General features: G+C 40.2%; 1 protein-coding gene across 1 annotated transcript; it reads left to right on the top strand.

Moving 5' to 3' along the window:
* Positions 1–3331: 3331 nt before the first annotated feature.
* LOC135475574 (glycoprotein 3-alpha-L-fucosyltransferase A-like) lies at positions 3332–9576 on the top strand. Its single transcript, XM_064755499.1, has 2 exons — positions 3332–3984; positions 9468–9576. The coding sequence occupies exons 1-2, from the start codon at positions 3332–3334 to the stop codon at positions 9574–9576; spliced, it is 762 nt and encodes a 253-aa protein (XP_064611569.1).
* Positions 9577–16340: the final 6764 nt, after the last annotated feature.

Below are 16340 nucleotides of genomic sequence, written 5' to 3'. Positions count from 1 at the left end.
CAAACACTTTAAAAGTGTATATACTGGGTACCACTTTCTTCAGGAAAATTCAAAAGCCTATTTTTTGCCACGCCATTTTTTCACAATCAACACGCATTTACTATGGTACATACAGGTGGGCCACGACGTCGTCTGGAAACAGGTGATTGTTTCTTTCTGAAGGAACTAAGAGCAGACTTCTCGATTCCATAAGACAATTTAAAATAAAGATTTGTAAAGAGGCATTTTTCACTTTAGAATTTCAGTCAAAATTTAAAATATCGTCTCAATTCTTAGCTTTTGGTTTTAAATATTGAAATTTTGACACGTTCATTTCGACATAACATTGATGGGATGGTCAAAATTTTACTTCAGAAAGCTTGAAAATAAGCTCTGAAATCATATATTTGAAAGTTTTATTTAAATCACTACTGGCCGTTTAAAGTCGGTCTGACGATGATTAGGCAAAGAGTTATCCCCAAAAAGACAAATGGTTTGTTATAGAGGAGTAAAAAATAGAATGTCATTAACATTAATTTCTCGGTAAAATAAAGAAGAAAATTTTCAGAATTTTGTTGTGACATAGAACAACATACAATGTGAAGATTTATCTAGAATTCAGGAAAATTTTACTAAATAAATGTCTAACTTTTTGAATAACTGTATAAACTTTACTATATTTTGCAGAGCCAAGTGCTAATATGGCAGTCTGATAATCCCGGACTGATGTGAAAGTCTGATAGTAGAGGCCTGATATGACAGTGTCATAGTTCAGGGCTGATATGACAGTCTGATAATCCAGGGCTGATGTGTCAGGCTGAGAATTTAGGGCTGATGACAGTCTGATAATCCAGGGCTGATATAACAGTCTGATAATTCAGGGCTGATGAAAATCTGATCATCTGATAGTCAAGGTATGATGTGAAAGACTGAGAATCCAGTGCTGATATGGGAGTTTGATAACCCAGGGCTGATACGACTGATAGTCAAGATGTTATGTGAAAGACTGAGAATCCAGTGCTGATATGAGAGTTTGATAACTCAGGGCTGATACGACTGATAGTCAAGATGTTATGTGAAAGACTGAGAATCCAGTGCTGATATGAGAGTTTGATAACCCAGGGCTGATACGACTGATAGTCAAGATGTTATGTGAAAGACTGAGAATCCAGTGCTGATATGAGAGTTTGATAACCCAGGGCTGATACGACTGATGGTCAAGATGTTATGTGAAAGACTGAGAATCCACTGCTGATATGAGAGTTTGATAACCCAGGGCTGATACGACTGATGGTCAAGATGTTATGTGAAAGACTGAGAATCCACTGCTGATATGAGAGTTTGATAACCCAGGGCTGATACGACTGATAGTCAAGATGTTATGTGAAAGACTGAGAATCCACTGCTGATATGAGAGTTTGATAACCCAGGGCTGATACGACTGATAGTCAAGATATGATGTGAAAGTCTTATAGTCCAGTGTTGATATGACAGTCTGATGACCCAGGGCTGATATGACTGATGGTCAAGGTCTGATGTAAAAGTCTGAGAGCCCAATGTTGATATGACAGTCTGACAATTCAGAGCTAATGTGAAAGTCTGATAGTACAGGGCTGATATGACAGTCTGGAAAATATAGGGCTGATGTTACAGTCTGGTAATCCAGGGCTGATATGGCAGTGTGATAGTTCAGGGCTGATATGACAGTCTGATAATCCAGGGCTGATATGACAGTCTAATAATCTTGTGCCGATGTGAGAGTCTGATAATACAGGGCTGATGTGACAGTATTATACTTCTGGGCTGATATGAGAGTGAGATAGTTCAGGACTGATATGACAGTATGATAATCCAGGGATAATGTGACAGTAAGATAGTCCAGAGTTAATGTGACAGTCTGATACTTCAGGGCTGATATGACAGTATGATAGTCCACACCTAATGTGACAGTGAGATAGTCCAGGGCTGGTGAGACTGATGGCCCAAAGAGATAAAATTCATGTAATATATATCGATAGTGAAAAAGAAGACAACAAAGATGAAGTTAGTCATTATGAGATATATTTACTTGAATATCATTAGGGGGATTAAAACATTTTTATTTTGAATTTAGGCCTTCACACGCACTGGTACGTTTACATTGGCCTATTTTTTCTGACATGTATTAAATGTGTAATTACAAATGAGCAGCTATTCCTACTGTAAATATAGTAGTGTTATATTCATGAGTTCACACTGATGTCAATATGGCTTTAAAGGTCACCTTGGCATCCAAATACGTTAGCAAATAGATTTAATTGTATTTAAGAAAAATTTTATAAATTTAAGCCACTGTAGACAGTGTTCAGTGGTATGTATGATGCCACTTACGTTTATACTGTTTATTTAACATAGCCAACATTCATACTGTTATAGCTTATACTTCATTTGGTTAATAAGTTATGGTTTTGTTTGTTTGATTTGAATGTGCTCATACAGATCACAGGTCGCTGTGAGGCCTTGTTCGCCGAGTAGTGTAGTTGTCCTGAGCTTAGACGAGTAGCCAATGATCATACAGATCCCACGGAATCATCTATTTCTTGTTTCAGAGTAGAAGTTTGGCGTACGCCTATCACACTTCTGGGGTTATTTTCTGCCTTTGCCTTACAAATGACACTAGTCACCGAAGTAAACTGAAGAGTCAAATGCTAAGAATAATCAGTTAACAGTCTGGAGAATAATTTGTAACTGCTAATCACAGATGTCTGCATTTATCGCGAACCCACCACCCCTGCCCTACCCTGTTCACTTGGGATGGTCCACACAGAACATAGAATATCGTTCATGTTTAGTGTCAAGTAGGTCAATGAAATGGTCAATACGGCGGCAGTTTTATCCAGATATAGCCATGGCCAGGTTCAAGTGGAAAATGCGCCTAATTCTCTGTGTTTTTTCGATTTGTGTCTTGTACTTTTTGGTGAAAACTGACATGAAAGAAAGCACGGATCGTGGTACTGAGCAGGATGTTTCACAGGAGTCGACATACCTGCACCAGTTGTGGGGTGTTATCCACCCATTCCCACCACAAGGTGGCAAGAAGAAATTAATTTTACAATGGACAAAATTCTTTGGGTATGATGTCTGGTTGAAAGATGATATTTTCAAACATTGTCCCGTCTCAAGCTGTGAATTTACCAGGAACAGAAAACAACTGAAGACAAGTGACGTTGTGGTATTTCATCCAAGGAATATGCACGAAGACCGATTTCCGTCCCGAAAATGGCCACATCAAAGATGGCTGCTATTTAACTTGGAGCCACCTTATTTCACTGGCATACAACCACAAAGGTATAACAATCTTTTCAATTGGACAATGACTTACAGAGAGGATTCGGATTTTGTATATTCTTACAACCAGGTAGAACGTCATAGGGATAACAGCAGTTTCACTGACGTCAAGATTGAAAGAAAATCAAAACTTGCTATTGCTATGATTTCTAACTGTTTTGCCACCAACAACCGTCTTGAGTATATCCAGGAACTCAGAAAGCACATGCCTCTAGATTTCTACGGACACTGTGCAGGCCGCGTGTGCTCGCCGGGTGCATGTAATGATGCAGCTATGAAGAAATACAAATTTTATCTTGCTTTTGAAAATGGTAACTGTATGAGTTACATCACGGAAAAATTCTGGAACCCCTTGCTATTGTTCGAGGCTGTACCAGTGGTACTGGGGGGATCATCGCCACGTGACTACGAACTAGTAGCGCCCCCTGGCTCTTACATAAACACGGCTGACTTCTCTTCCCCCAAAGAGTTAGCTGCTTATTTATTAAAGTTAGATAAAAACGACCAGTTATACATGGAGTATCACAAATGGAGGAGGAACTACAGGGTGAAATCGCTCGGGCTTCACTCACAGAGAGCATGGAAAATAAGCCCACCCCATCCGGCTTGGTGCGATCTGTGTACAGCTGTGCATAATTCGTCTTTACCTCCCCAAGTCTACACCGACTTAGAATCTTGGTATTCACAAGATACATGTCCGTATTACCACCAAAATGTATTCTGTACAGCGTGGAATCGTTGTTGTTTTCGGAAACAGTCCAGTGATATTTTCACCTGTTTCCTTTATTGAAATCTATTCGCCCGACTTTTTTGTGGGTACACCTAACCCGGGCGATCTTCCTGGATTCTCTTTGTCAGTGTATTTATGCCTTCTTTATATAACAAAAAGGTTGCTCTTTCTAGAATGAGCTGTTTTAAACATATGTATTGTTTATGTCTAAAACTAGAGGATTGTAGTATGTTGTTCAAGCGTATAGATAGCCCAACCAGTAAGTGCAAGTTTGCAGTGTGTGAGTAATCTATAACTTGAGATTTTCCTGTCGGGAAAGCTCATTTGAAAGCAGGGATTTTGTTACTGAGAACTGGTTAATCATTCGAGCATCTTGACAGTCACACATCGTGTGAGTGTGTGATTGCCCACCGTACCAGTGTTTAAGACTTCTGTTTTGAGCTTTTATTGCTCACCGTTTCTTGGTGCTTTGGTGTACTTTTATCCCAATTCCACTCGAGTTGACATTGCTGCGGAGGTCACTATTTGTCAAGACCATAGGCTTGGGGCTTTGCCTAGCCAGTTTCCATGGGGAGATTATAGCTTGTAGAGCGATTGGATACAACCATTTCTCAGTGTATGACTGAACTACCATGCCGAAGACACCAGACATTACACTCCACCCAGTAACATTACGCTGACACCGGGGTCAACCTGTCCTCGTCTAAGCTCTTAGGGCTAAGCAGCAGCAAGTGCCAGCGAAGTTGCACGGCTCTGATTTCATTTGTCTAAAGAGTTAATTAAAAAACTCTTAACCTAATATTTAATGATGAGCCGTAAAGTAAATACGATAAATATGTGGCCCCACTGGTTCAAGCCAATTTTATACGTGTAAGAATATCTACCAAGGAAAATCTGTGAATATCGATATTTTTATGTTGTATTAACTTACAATATTTTCACGAAGTTCTTTTTGAGCCGAACAGAGACGTTGGCAGAGACAATTTAAGGTTGCTAGTCTTCAGAATTTACCATGATTTTGGTTTTTTAGTTTAGTGAAACATTATCGTACCAAGGACCAATTGTTAGAAACCATTCCGCTTTTTATCTCTCATCTAGTTGTATCAGTGCATCTAAAATATTGTCATCCAGCCTGAAGAAGCTTTTAACAATTTTCAGGATGTTTGTCTGTTAGACATTTTTGTTAGATTTCCTATTTAAAATACAAATGTAAGTCTGCCGTTTTCCAGATCTTTTTTGATTTCCTACAATTTACATAAATAATTTGCCATAATTTTTGTAACTAAATTGTGTATTTTAATTCTGATTATGTAAACCTTCCCTCATTATGCGTCCAAGCGACTCTGGCGGGATAAATATTAAAATTGTTAGATTTTTTTTGTTCGCAAATTTCGTCCACCAATATCAATCTCTAAAACTAAGGGTACAGAAATCAAACTCAGTACATCAAGTATTGAACACGTGGAAAAAACAGTTGCCCCTTTGTAATTTTAACGGGTTAAATGTATGTGATTTGAGGACTACTTTTGAGTAAGCAAGTAACGTTTAATAAATTGCGATTAACATCACTGCATTTGTTTTCTTTACCTAATTCTGCTTAAGCCATGGTGCTAAGGAGTGTGTAATCATGCCTTACGTAAACAGTAAGAAATAAAACCCTGAATGAGGTAATCTGACAAGAGAGCGTATTTCAACTTTCATGTGTGCTCCTTTGCCAGCTGTCAAACGCTGTCGTCGCCTTTCGAAAGTGTCAGCAGCTGTCAATCACAGCTATAGTCAATTTAACTTGTTGAGGTGCACAGACTAATGTACTGAGCCCAATTCCCTGCCGCACCTACCAGGTTCTTTATTTATTTGATTGCTCCATGTTTTACACCCTTACTAGTGGGTTTATACTGGGTCTCATACAACCTAGCAGTCTTACGTTGACGACCGTGCGTAGAAAAGTCTTCCAGCAACCTGCATATGGTCGTGGGATTCCCCCAGGCTCTGCCCGGTTCCCGCTTCATAACGCTGTCCGCCGTCGAGTAAGTGAATTATTCTGGAATAATAAGCCCCATCCACCACACAGACTTTAAGTTCCCATCTACTTTCTGTTTTACACTGTTGTTGTATGCTTTTTCTGAGAATCTGCCGACATATCTGCAACTAACGCCTACCTGTGGAACATTTCGTTAACATGAGCAGCATAAGATAAATGTGGATAGCCTGTGGATGTATGTATACGTATGTTGTATGTATACACTGAATCGTAATTTATACACACCAATGTAAAGGCGGGTTCCGATGTGACATAACCAAAGGCAACGAAATTTTGGCCTGATGAAATTAAACCTTATCAGATAGAATTAGTCGCGCTGTTTTTTCCTTGAAATAAGATGAAAGTCTAAAATACCAAAGTCTTGAGTTCTTTATGCTACGTATACAATCGAGAGGATACATGTAGTTTCTGTGGCCCAATGTTTTAAGCGCCCGTCTCTAAGCTGGGAGACCACGGGATCAAACCCGGATAGTATCACACCAAAGAGATTAAAAAATGGCACTTGTTGCTGCCCCACTTGGCGCTCAGCACTGAGAGGTTAGAGCAAGCAAACATGACTGGTTGGCTGGGTGTCAATGAAATGTGATTCCGTGGGGTGTCATGTCTGGTATCCTCGGCAGAATTCTTCAGTGGCAGCAGCACTTTGGCGTCATGGACTGGCTCTGCCACAAGAAGAGACAATATATCTATACACATCTAATGACTCCTCTTCGTCATATGTCTGAAAAATTGCTAGGTACGACGTTAAATCCTAAATATACATACCTACACACGTACATGCATACTGTGTTGGTAGTGACCATGAGTGGCTACAAACATAGCTTAAAGTGGACAAGTATAAAGAGGCAGACTATTGTGCAAGACACAGAGATATGTTTGTGCAGAGTTATGGCTCTACGGGCTGTTCCTGTGCAAGCCTTTACCACTGTCACGTTCATAGCCTACCAGTGTGTACATGTACTTGATCACTCGCTCGACCCAATCATCGCATGTAAGCAAGTTCGTATTTCCCCCATTAATGCTCGAGTTGTTCTTGAGAACGACGTAAAACATCAGTCAAATAAATAATTAAACATACAAATACATAAGCCGTGTACACTGCATTGTAACAACAAGGGCACCAACTACAAAAGCAAAGCCGTCAACACATTATGATCTCTTGTTATGGGTCAGTATCCTCACTACCAGCTTCATCTTCATCTGTCGATGGCCTACGTGACGTTTGTCCTTAAAATGACAAATATCCTACTGCCTTGCATAAAACAGGAAAATGAAGGAGAATTTCTACTCTCAAAAAATAATCTTTAAGCTAGGATGTATTCTGTTAATGCAGCAAATATAGTTTCATGTAAGTATCGGTACACTCATTTTATCAATTAGACAGAATTTATATTATTTATTTTAGTGATAATGTCAAATAGGACACAGGATTACAAGAACTTGACATGTTGTGCATCTTTTTTGTTGCTAAGAAAATGTATTTAGAATTTTAAAAAATACATCAGCTTATTTTCGACACATCAACTTCACTGCCTCGAATGACGCCATGGCCATTCACATAAAGACGTAGCCTGCTCGACGGAGAGTGAAACCACTGGACATGTCCAGGTTTTCCACATAATTCGCAGTTTTGATGGCCCGCTGAACACTTTGGATAGTTAGCAAGGTGTTTCCCAGATCCAAATCTGTAGCATTTCCAGAGGCAAAAAAACATTCTTGTTGCCATTTCTAGAAGGTGTTTGTTTGTTCAAGCAATGTTTTCGTGACGACGTTTACGACCGGGTGCGGTTGTACACCGATAATGGAATATGCCTGTTTGAGTGGTGTTTCCAGTCTTTAATGACTCGTCTTTGTTCACTTTTTGCAGTTGTGAGAACTGCAACAAATTGAAAGTTCTCGAACGAGCGACGCCATTGTGACCATGTGAGTGTAGGTTCACCACGGGGTGGACGAAACGGAGCTGAAAGTGAAAGATCACAAGGTGCCATGTAGAAAATATGAAGCAAAAATGTTCATCTTTGGATGTATTGTAAGGAGTTGTATCTCTAAATAGAAAAATTTAAATCTTTTTTGCATTGTTGAACCCTCATTGTAAAAGGTTAACTTACTTATGTAAATTACACATTCACTGGAAACGAATGGATCCTTCATATATAACATTCTCATGATGGGTAAACAAAGGATTGACGTCACAACAATCGTTAGAGTCGTCTAAAAGGAGAAGCTTTTATGGTCTTCCCGGATAGCTCATTGAGATATGTTTTAATGTTTTAAGGCCTGATGTTCATAAGTTCGATTCCCGGTCTACATACGATTGGTGTTTTGATACATTGCAAAATTTCTGCTTTTCACGTTGTATATTTAAAACGGCGCCCTTGACTGATCAGCCTGTATGTATTTCCTTGCTATATTGCCCCCTCTTCCTCTGCTACTGATTATTCTAATTGACTAAGTCAAAATATATTAGCGTGGGAAGATTCATGTCTCTTGCTACATACTTTGTATGAATTATGTACAGACCATGTGTGTACGACAGTCTTGAACTCTAGCAATCCTATATCCTAAGGCAATAGTAAATCTACATACGCCATAGACACATCGCCGTGGCTGCTAAGATGAAAACTTATCCATCTCCAAGATTTTATAAAAATATTACAATGCCCAAGGTCACTCTTGCTGCTATTTTTCTGGGATGGTTACGCATACAGCCCTGCGTATTTCAGAATTGTATAATCTGTCCATGCTGGTTTCCTCCCCGGCCGTATGTGTGAAGGTCTGTCAGCAGCCCGCGGATGGTCGTGGCTTTCCCCGGGCTCTGCCCGGTTTCCTCCCACCATAATACTGGCCGCCGTCGTATAAGTGAAATATTCTTGAGTACGGCGTAAAACACCAATCAAATAAATAAAAATAAATCTAATCTGTCACATTGGGCCTTTGTTTCCAGCAGGTTTATAAGTTAAGTCATACCTATACCAGCGTGTCACGACCGCTCAACCTGACCACGTGGTGTGGGTTTGTAACTTTGGAAATCAAGCTCCCTACTATCAGCCTTATGTTTTGACAAACTCAGGCACTTTTTTCATTGCTTCTTTCATGTTTTCATGTGGGAAACTGGGAGAAATATACACACTGAGAACGGAAACTCGAGAATCAAACACACCTCGGCGTGATGGCAAGGCCTCTACAGCCTTTGTTGTCAAGATGATAATGACAGTCTCATGTGGTATAACTTTACAACAGGAAAGTGGCATATATTTAGCCTGAACAAGATCAAAAAGTGTAGTCCCTGTTTTTGTTATGTACTTCCGCCAGTTCAAATTTTGGGCAAGATGGTAAACACATCATACCATGGAGTCAATTGTTGCAAGTATTTTATTTTGTTTTCTTCAGCAAAAACTTCAAAAAACACCAACTCTCCCTGGAGACTACTGCTAAGGTGGCCATTAGTCTAACTCCTCGTGAATACTCGGGCTTTACAGAGTTCATCGTGACCATGTAGACCCACTTTAGTTCGGCGGCAAATGAATATCATTCAAGTAACTAAAACAATTGGCTGTCGTTGTATCAGGTCTACTTAAATGCTCTAAGTGGATCTTAAATAAACTCGGCTTTTAAATGCTGGACAATGATTTTTTTTAATCTCCAGACCGTCATGTATCATGGGAATCCAACTATTCTATAACATTTTCTACTGTCAAATACTCGTGAAATTACGTTTTTCTGATAGGAATGACTATCCAGATGACGTGAAATTATATAGCAGACTTACTGTTTTCTCTGTTCGAAATACGCCTTTCAATTGGTTTAAACTTCTTTAACAGGCACTTAGTTAGCGCCAATGTTTCTATGGTTTTCATTATATTCGACTGAAAGCAAAGCATAGCCCTAAAAATTAGACACACATTGACGGGTTTGGTGAAATGTTCATAGAGAGCTTTTTCTTTAGGGTTAAATCTAAGCGTCAAATCCGACATCTGTACACCCCTCAGAGACCATGAAGGGGTCTTTCAAGTTGATAAGCGCAGGACACATTTCTACAACAATGTAAAACACCTGTTCCCGAAAGGAATATTTACAAACAATACATGACTGAAGCTGGTAACGTATAACACAGAAGTAGTCATCAACTGTCAATATGGTACAGGGAAGACAGTCGATTTTCTAGGATCCCGCTGGTGGACATACCACGCATGAAGCCTGATCTTTTGGCAGTATTTTCTTTTGATTATTCATTAAATGTGATGTCAACACAGCATTTTGAGTAGGCTTATTTCCTAACCACTGACGTATAATTTGCAATTAACACCGCTGGACATTTGTCTTTTTTAAACCAATTCTGCTGGAACCATGGTGTAAAACCCTAACTGAGGTAAACTGACAAGAAGTCGGATTTCACTAGTGACTGTTTGTGAATTATCACATTGTCGTCGCTCTTCGGGTTTTGTCTCTATGCTGTATTGTTTTGTATTGAAATCCAATTCAGACTTGCACATCCTCGAAGTTATGTTTTAAGCTTGTAATCAGTGAATTATTTCCATGTTATTTATAGATATCTTTGATTACAATTGTCCATCCAAACACTATGTTCATGTCATAAATATGAATTCTTATTCGACCCACTGTCCCGGGGTAAGCCGAATTAGATACCGTACAGGTATGGCACAGATCCTCGGAGATCCTGAATCCTCTGGTCATATTAGCCAACCAAGGAATTATACTCATTGCACAATTTTAGAAACTAGGATGAAGTATCCTTGACACATGTGTCCATAACTCTAAATAGTTTAGATTAAAGTAATCACATTTTACACAGGGTCTGACAAAGCGAGATATGTATACAGCATATACAGGGCCCTTCCGTGTCTGATTCTATCTAAATACGGATTATTAACAATTTTGGAAGATCCCAGTTATCCCATTTGCCATATACGCGGTTTGAAAGGAAATCTTGATTACCCTTGTACAAATATACGTACAAATAAGACGTACAACTATCCGCTGTCTCTTTCAGTTCTAACGAAGGTAAACTTTTTCACCGTCTCGGCATTATTGGAATTATTACTTGCCAGTAAGTTGTCAATATACGGTATATGAAAATGATCGAGGTTTAAAAAAAAGTACTTTAATAATTTTTGCATATAGTCGTACTCGTATCAGAACGTGTATAGATCTGCTAAAAGAGGTACGCAATTGTGGTAGTTTTTTCTTTCAGCCTAACTTTTGTTGTCTTTGTTTCCACAACACCTTGGCAACTATGGTAATTGAACACAGAATACAAGGAAGTAGTTAACGACCTATAGGGTTCACTCAGAAGATATACTTTAGGTCCTTTTTAGGACTTATCCACGGTTTCGTTTATAATGAGGAGTTTGTCCAACCACTGTAATCTTTAGCATCTACCTTTTCAGAGACATAACTGTTTCCAGCTAAGCCTTTACAGCTTTCTGGTCAGTAAGTAATCTGAATACCACTGTAACATATAAACGATATAAATGTGTTAGAAGTGAAAAAGGGTAAATAATACTTTTGTCACTTTTAGATTCTGAAAATCTTGACATCATGTCATTAAACAGGATATTTCATATCAGTTGTACCAGTTTATTCTTCCATCCATTCACAGATTCCGTGCAGTTGTTACAGTTAATGGAAATTCACAAAACAAAAATGTAGAATACTTTCATCATTTATTTCACAGAGAACATGTATTTATCAACAAATTTCATTTTAAAGAACAATGTCTTGCACGTGAGAGATCGAGTTAATTTTGTCTAAACCATATCGACTTTCCATCTTTTGTGAAACACTTTAAAAGTGTATATACTTGGTACCACTTTGTTTCCTCAGGAAAATTCAAAAGCGTATTTTTTGTCACGCCATTTTTTCACAATCAACACGCATTTACTATGGTACATACAGGTGGACCACGACGGCGTCTGGAAACAGGTGATTGTTTCTTTCTGAAGGAACCAAGAGCAGACTTCTTGATTCCATAAGACAATTTAAAATAAAGATTTGTAAAGACGCATTTCTCACTTTTGAATTTCAGTCAAAATTTAAAACATTGTCACAATGCTTAGCTTTTGGTTTTAAATATTGAAATTTTGACACCTTCATTTCGACATAACATTGATGGGATGGTCAAAATTTTACTTTACAAAGCTTGAAAATAAGCTCTAAAATCATATATTTGAAAGTTTTATTGAAATTACTACTGGATTTGTGAAATCGGTCCCACGATGATTAAGCAAAGGGTTATCCGTAAAAGACAAATAGTTTGTTGTACAGTCTTGTGTCACCAGAAGACTGAGACAATTTGTGTATTCATTTCACTGATCATTAACACTAATTTCTCGGCCGAATAAAGAAGAAAATTTTCAGAATTTTGTTGTGACATAGAACAACATACAATGTGAAGATTTATCTAGAATTCAGGAAAATTTTACTAAATAAATGTCTAACTTTTTGAATAATTGTATAAACTTTACTATATTTTGCATAAAGCCTGAGAGCCCAGTGCACATGTGACAGTCTGATAATCCCTGGCTGATGTAAAAGTCTGATAGTACAGGGCTGATATGACAGTTTGATAATCTCGGGCTAATATGATAGTCTGATAATTCCGTACTGATATGACAGTGTGGTAGTTCAGGGCTGATATGACAGTGTGGTAGTTCAGGGGTGATATGACAGTGTGGTAGTTCGGGGCTGATGTGAGAGTCTGATAATCCGGGGCAGATATGACAGTGAGATACTTCACGGGTGACATGACATTACCATAGTTCAGGGCTGATATAACAGTGTGGTAGTTCAGGGGTGATATGACAGTGTGGTAGTTCGGGGCTGATGTGAGAGTCTGATAATCCAGGGCAGAAATGACAGTGAGATACTTCACGGGTGACATGACATTACCATAGTTCAGGGCTGATATAACAGTGAGACAGTTCAGGGCTGATATGACAGTCTGATAATCCAGGGCTGATATGACACTCCGATAATTCAGGACGGATAACATTCTGATAATCCTGAACTGATATAACAGTCTGATAATGCAGGGCTGATATGCCTAATAATCCAGGTCTGATGTGAAAGTCTAACAGTCCCGTGCTGATATGAGAGTCTAATAATTCAGGGCTGATGAGACAGTCTGATAGTCCAGATCTGATGTGAAAGTCTGACAGTCCCGTGCTGATATGACAGTCTAATAATCCAGGGCTGATGTGACAGTCTGATAGTTCAGGGCTGATGTGACAGTCTGATAGTTCAGGGCTAATGTGACAGTCTGATAGTTCAGGGCTAATGTGACAGTGAGATAGTCCAGGGCTGATATGACAGCGTCACAGTTCAGGGCTGATATGACAGTGTGATAATTCAGGGCTGATGTGACAGTCTGATAGTTCAGGGCTGATGTGACAGTCTGATAGTTCAGGGCTGATATGACAGTGTGATAGTTCAGGGCTAATGTGACAGTCTGATAGTTCAGGGCTAATGTGACAGTGAGATAGTCCAGGGCTGATATGACAGCGTCACAGTACAGGGCTTATATGACAGTGAGATAGTTCAGGGCTGATGTGACAGTATGATAGTTCAGGTCTAATGTGACAGTGAGATAGTCCAGGGCTGATGAGACAGTGAGATAGTCCAACGCTGATGAGACAGTCTGATAGTTCAGGGCCAAGGTGACAGTGAGATAGTCTAGGGCTGATGAGACAGTGAGATAGTCCAGGGCTAATGTGGCAGTGAGATAGTCCAGGGCTGATGTGACAGTCTGATAGTTCAGGGCTAATGTGACAGTGAGATAGTCCAGGGCGGATGAGACTGTAAGATAGTTCAGGGCTAATGTGACAGTGAGATAGTCCAGGGCTAAAGAGACAGTCTGATAGTTCAGGGCTAATGTGACAGTGAGACAGTCCAGGGCTGATGAGACAGTGAGATAGTCCAGGGCTGATGAGACAGTGAGATAGTCCAGGGCTGATGAGACAGTGAGATAGTTCAGGGCTGATGAGACAGTGAGATAGTCCAGGGCTAATGAGACAGTGAGATAGTCCAGGGCTGATGTGACAGTCTGATAGTTCAGAGCTAATGTGACAGTGAGATAGTCCAGGGCTAAAGAGACAGTCTGATAGTTCAGGGCTAATGTGACAGTGAGACAGTCCAGGGCTGATGAGACAGTGAGATAGTCTAGTGCAGATGAGACAGTGAGATAGTCCAGGGCTAATGTGACAGTGAGATAGTCCAGGGCTGATGAGACAGTGAGATAATCCAGGGCTGATGAGAAAGTGAGATAGTCCAGGGCAGATATGACAGTATGATACTTCACGGGTGACATGACATTACCATAGTTCAGGGCTGATATAACAGTGAGACAGTTCAGGGCTGATATGACAGTCTGATAATCCAGGGCTGATATGACAGTCCGATAATTCAGGGCGGATAACATTCTGATAATCCTGAACTGATATAACAGTCTGATAATGCAGGGCTGATATGCCTGATAATCCAGGTCTGATGTGAAAGTCTAACAGTCCCGTGCTGATATGAGAGTCTAATAATTCAGAGTTGATGTAAAAGTCTGATAACCTAGGGCTGATGTGACAGTCTGATAGTTCAGGGCTGATGTGACAGTCTCATAGTTCAGAGCTGATGTGACAGTCTGATAGTTCAGGGATAATGTGACAGTGATATAGTCCAGGGCTGATGAGAAAGTGAAATAGTCCAGGGCAGATATGACAGTATGATACTTCACGGTTGACATGACATTAGCATAGTTCAGGGTTGATATAACAGTGAGACAGTTCAGGGCTGATATGACAGTCTGATAATCCAGGGCTGATATGACAGTCCGATAATTCAGGGCGGATAACATTTTGATAATCCTGAACTGATATAACAGTCTGATAATCCAGATCTGATGTGAAAGTCTAACAGTCCCGTGCTGATATGAGAGTCTAATAATTCAGAGTTGATGTAAAAGTCTGATAATCCAGGGCTGATGTGACAATCTGGTAGTTCAGGGTTAATGTGACAGTCTCATAGTTCAGAGCTGATGTGACAGTCTGATAGTTCAGGGATAATGTGACAGTGATATAGTCCAGGGCTGATGAGACAGTCTGATAGTTCAGGGCTGATGTGACAGTGTGATAGTTCAGGGCTGATGTGACAGTCTGATAGTTCAGGGCTGATGTGACAGTCTGATAGTTCAGGGCTGATGTGACAGTCTGATAGTTTAGCAATAATGTGACAGTGATATAGTCCAGGGCTGATGAGACAGTCTGATAATCCAGGGCTGATGTGACAGTGTGATAGTTCAGGGTTGATGTGACAGTCTGATAGTCCAGGGCTGATGTGACAGTCTGATGGTTCAGGGCTGATGTGACAGTGTGATAGTTCGGGGCTAATGTGATAGTGAGATAGTCCTGGGCTGATGAGACAGTCTGATAGTTCAGGGCTGATGTGACAGTCTGACAGTTCAGGGCTAATGTGACAGTGAGATAGTCCAGGGCGGATGAGACAGTAAGATAGTTCAGGGCTAATGTGACAGTGAGATAGTCCAGGGCTAAAGAGACAGTCTGATAGTTCAGGGCTAATGTGACAGTGAGACAGTGCAGGGCTGATGAGACAGTGAGATAGTCCAGGGCTGATGAGACAGTGAGATAGTCCAGGGCTGATGTGACAGTGAGATAGTTCAGGGCTGATGAGACAGTGAGATAGTCCAGGGCTGATGAGACAGTGAGATAGTCCAGGGCTGATGTGACAGTCTGATAGTTCAGGGGTAATGTGACAGTCAGATAGTCCAGGGCTAAAGAGACAGTCTGATAGTTCAGGGCTAATGTGACAGTGAGATAGTCCAGGGCTAATGAGACAGTGAGATATTCCAGGGCTGATGAGACAGTGAGATAGTCCAGGGCTGATGAGACAGTGAGATAGTTCAGGGCTGATGAGACAGTGAGATATTCCAGGGCTGATGAGACAGTGAGATAGTCTAGGGCTGATGAGACAGTGAGATAGTTCAGGGCTAATGAGACAGTGAGATAGTTCAGGGCTAATGTGACAGTGAGATAGTTCAGGGCCGATGAGACAGTGAGATAGTCCAGGGCTGATGAGACAGTGAGATAGTCCAGGGCTAATGTGACAGTGAGACAGCCCAGGGCTGATGAGACAGTGAGATAATCCAGGGCTGATGAGAAAGTGAGATAGTCCAGGGCAGATATGACAGTGAGACACTTCACGGGTGACATGACATTACCATAGTTCAGGGCTGATATA

Source organism: Liolophura sinensis, chromosome 9 (genome assembly GCF_032854445.1).
Source record: "Liolophura sinensis isolate JHLJ2023 chromosome 9, CUHK_Ljap_v2, whole genome shotgun sequence".
In the NCBI taxonomy this organism is placed as follows: domain Eukaryota; kingdom Metazoa; phylum Mollusca; class Polyplacophora; order Chitonida; family Chitonidae; genus Liolophura; species Liolophura sinensis.
The sequence above is the reverse complement of the archived record's forward strand: the minus strand, read 5'-3'. Positions and strand labels throughout refer to the sequence as shown.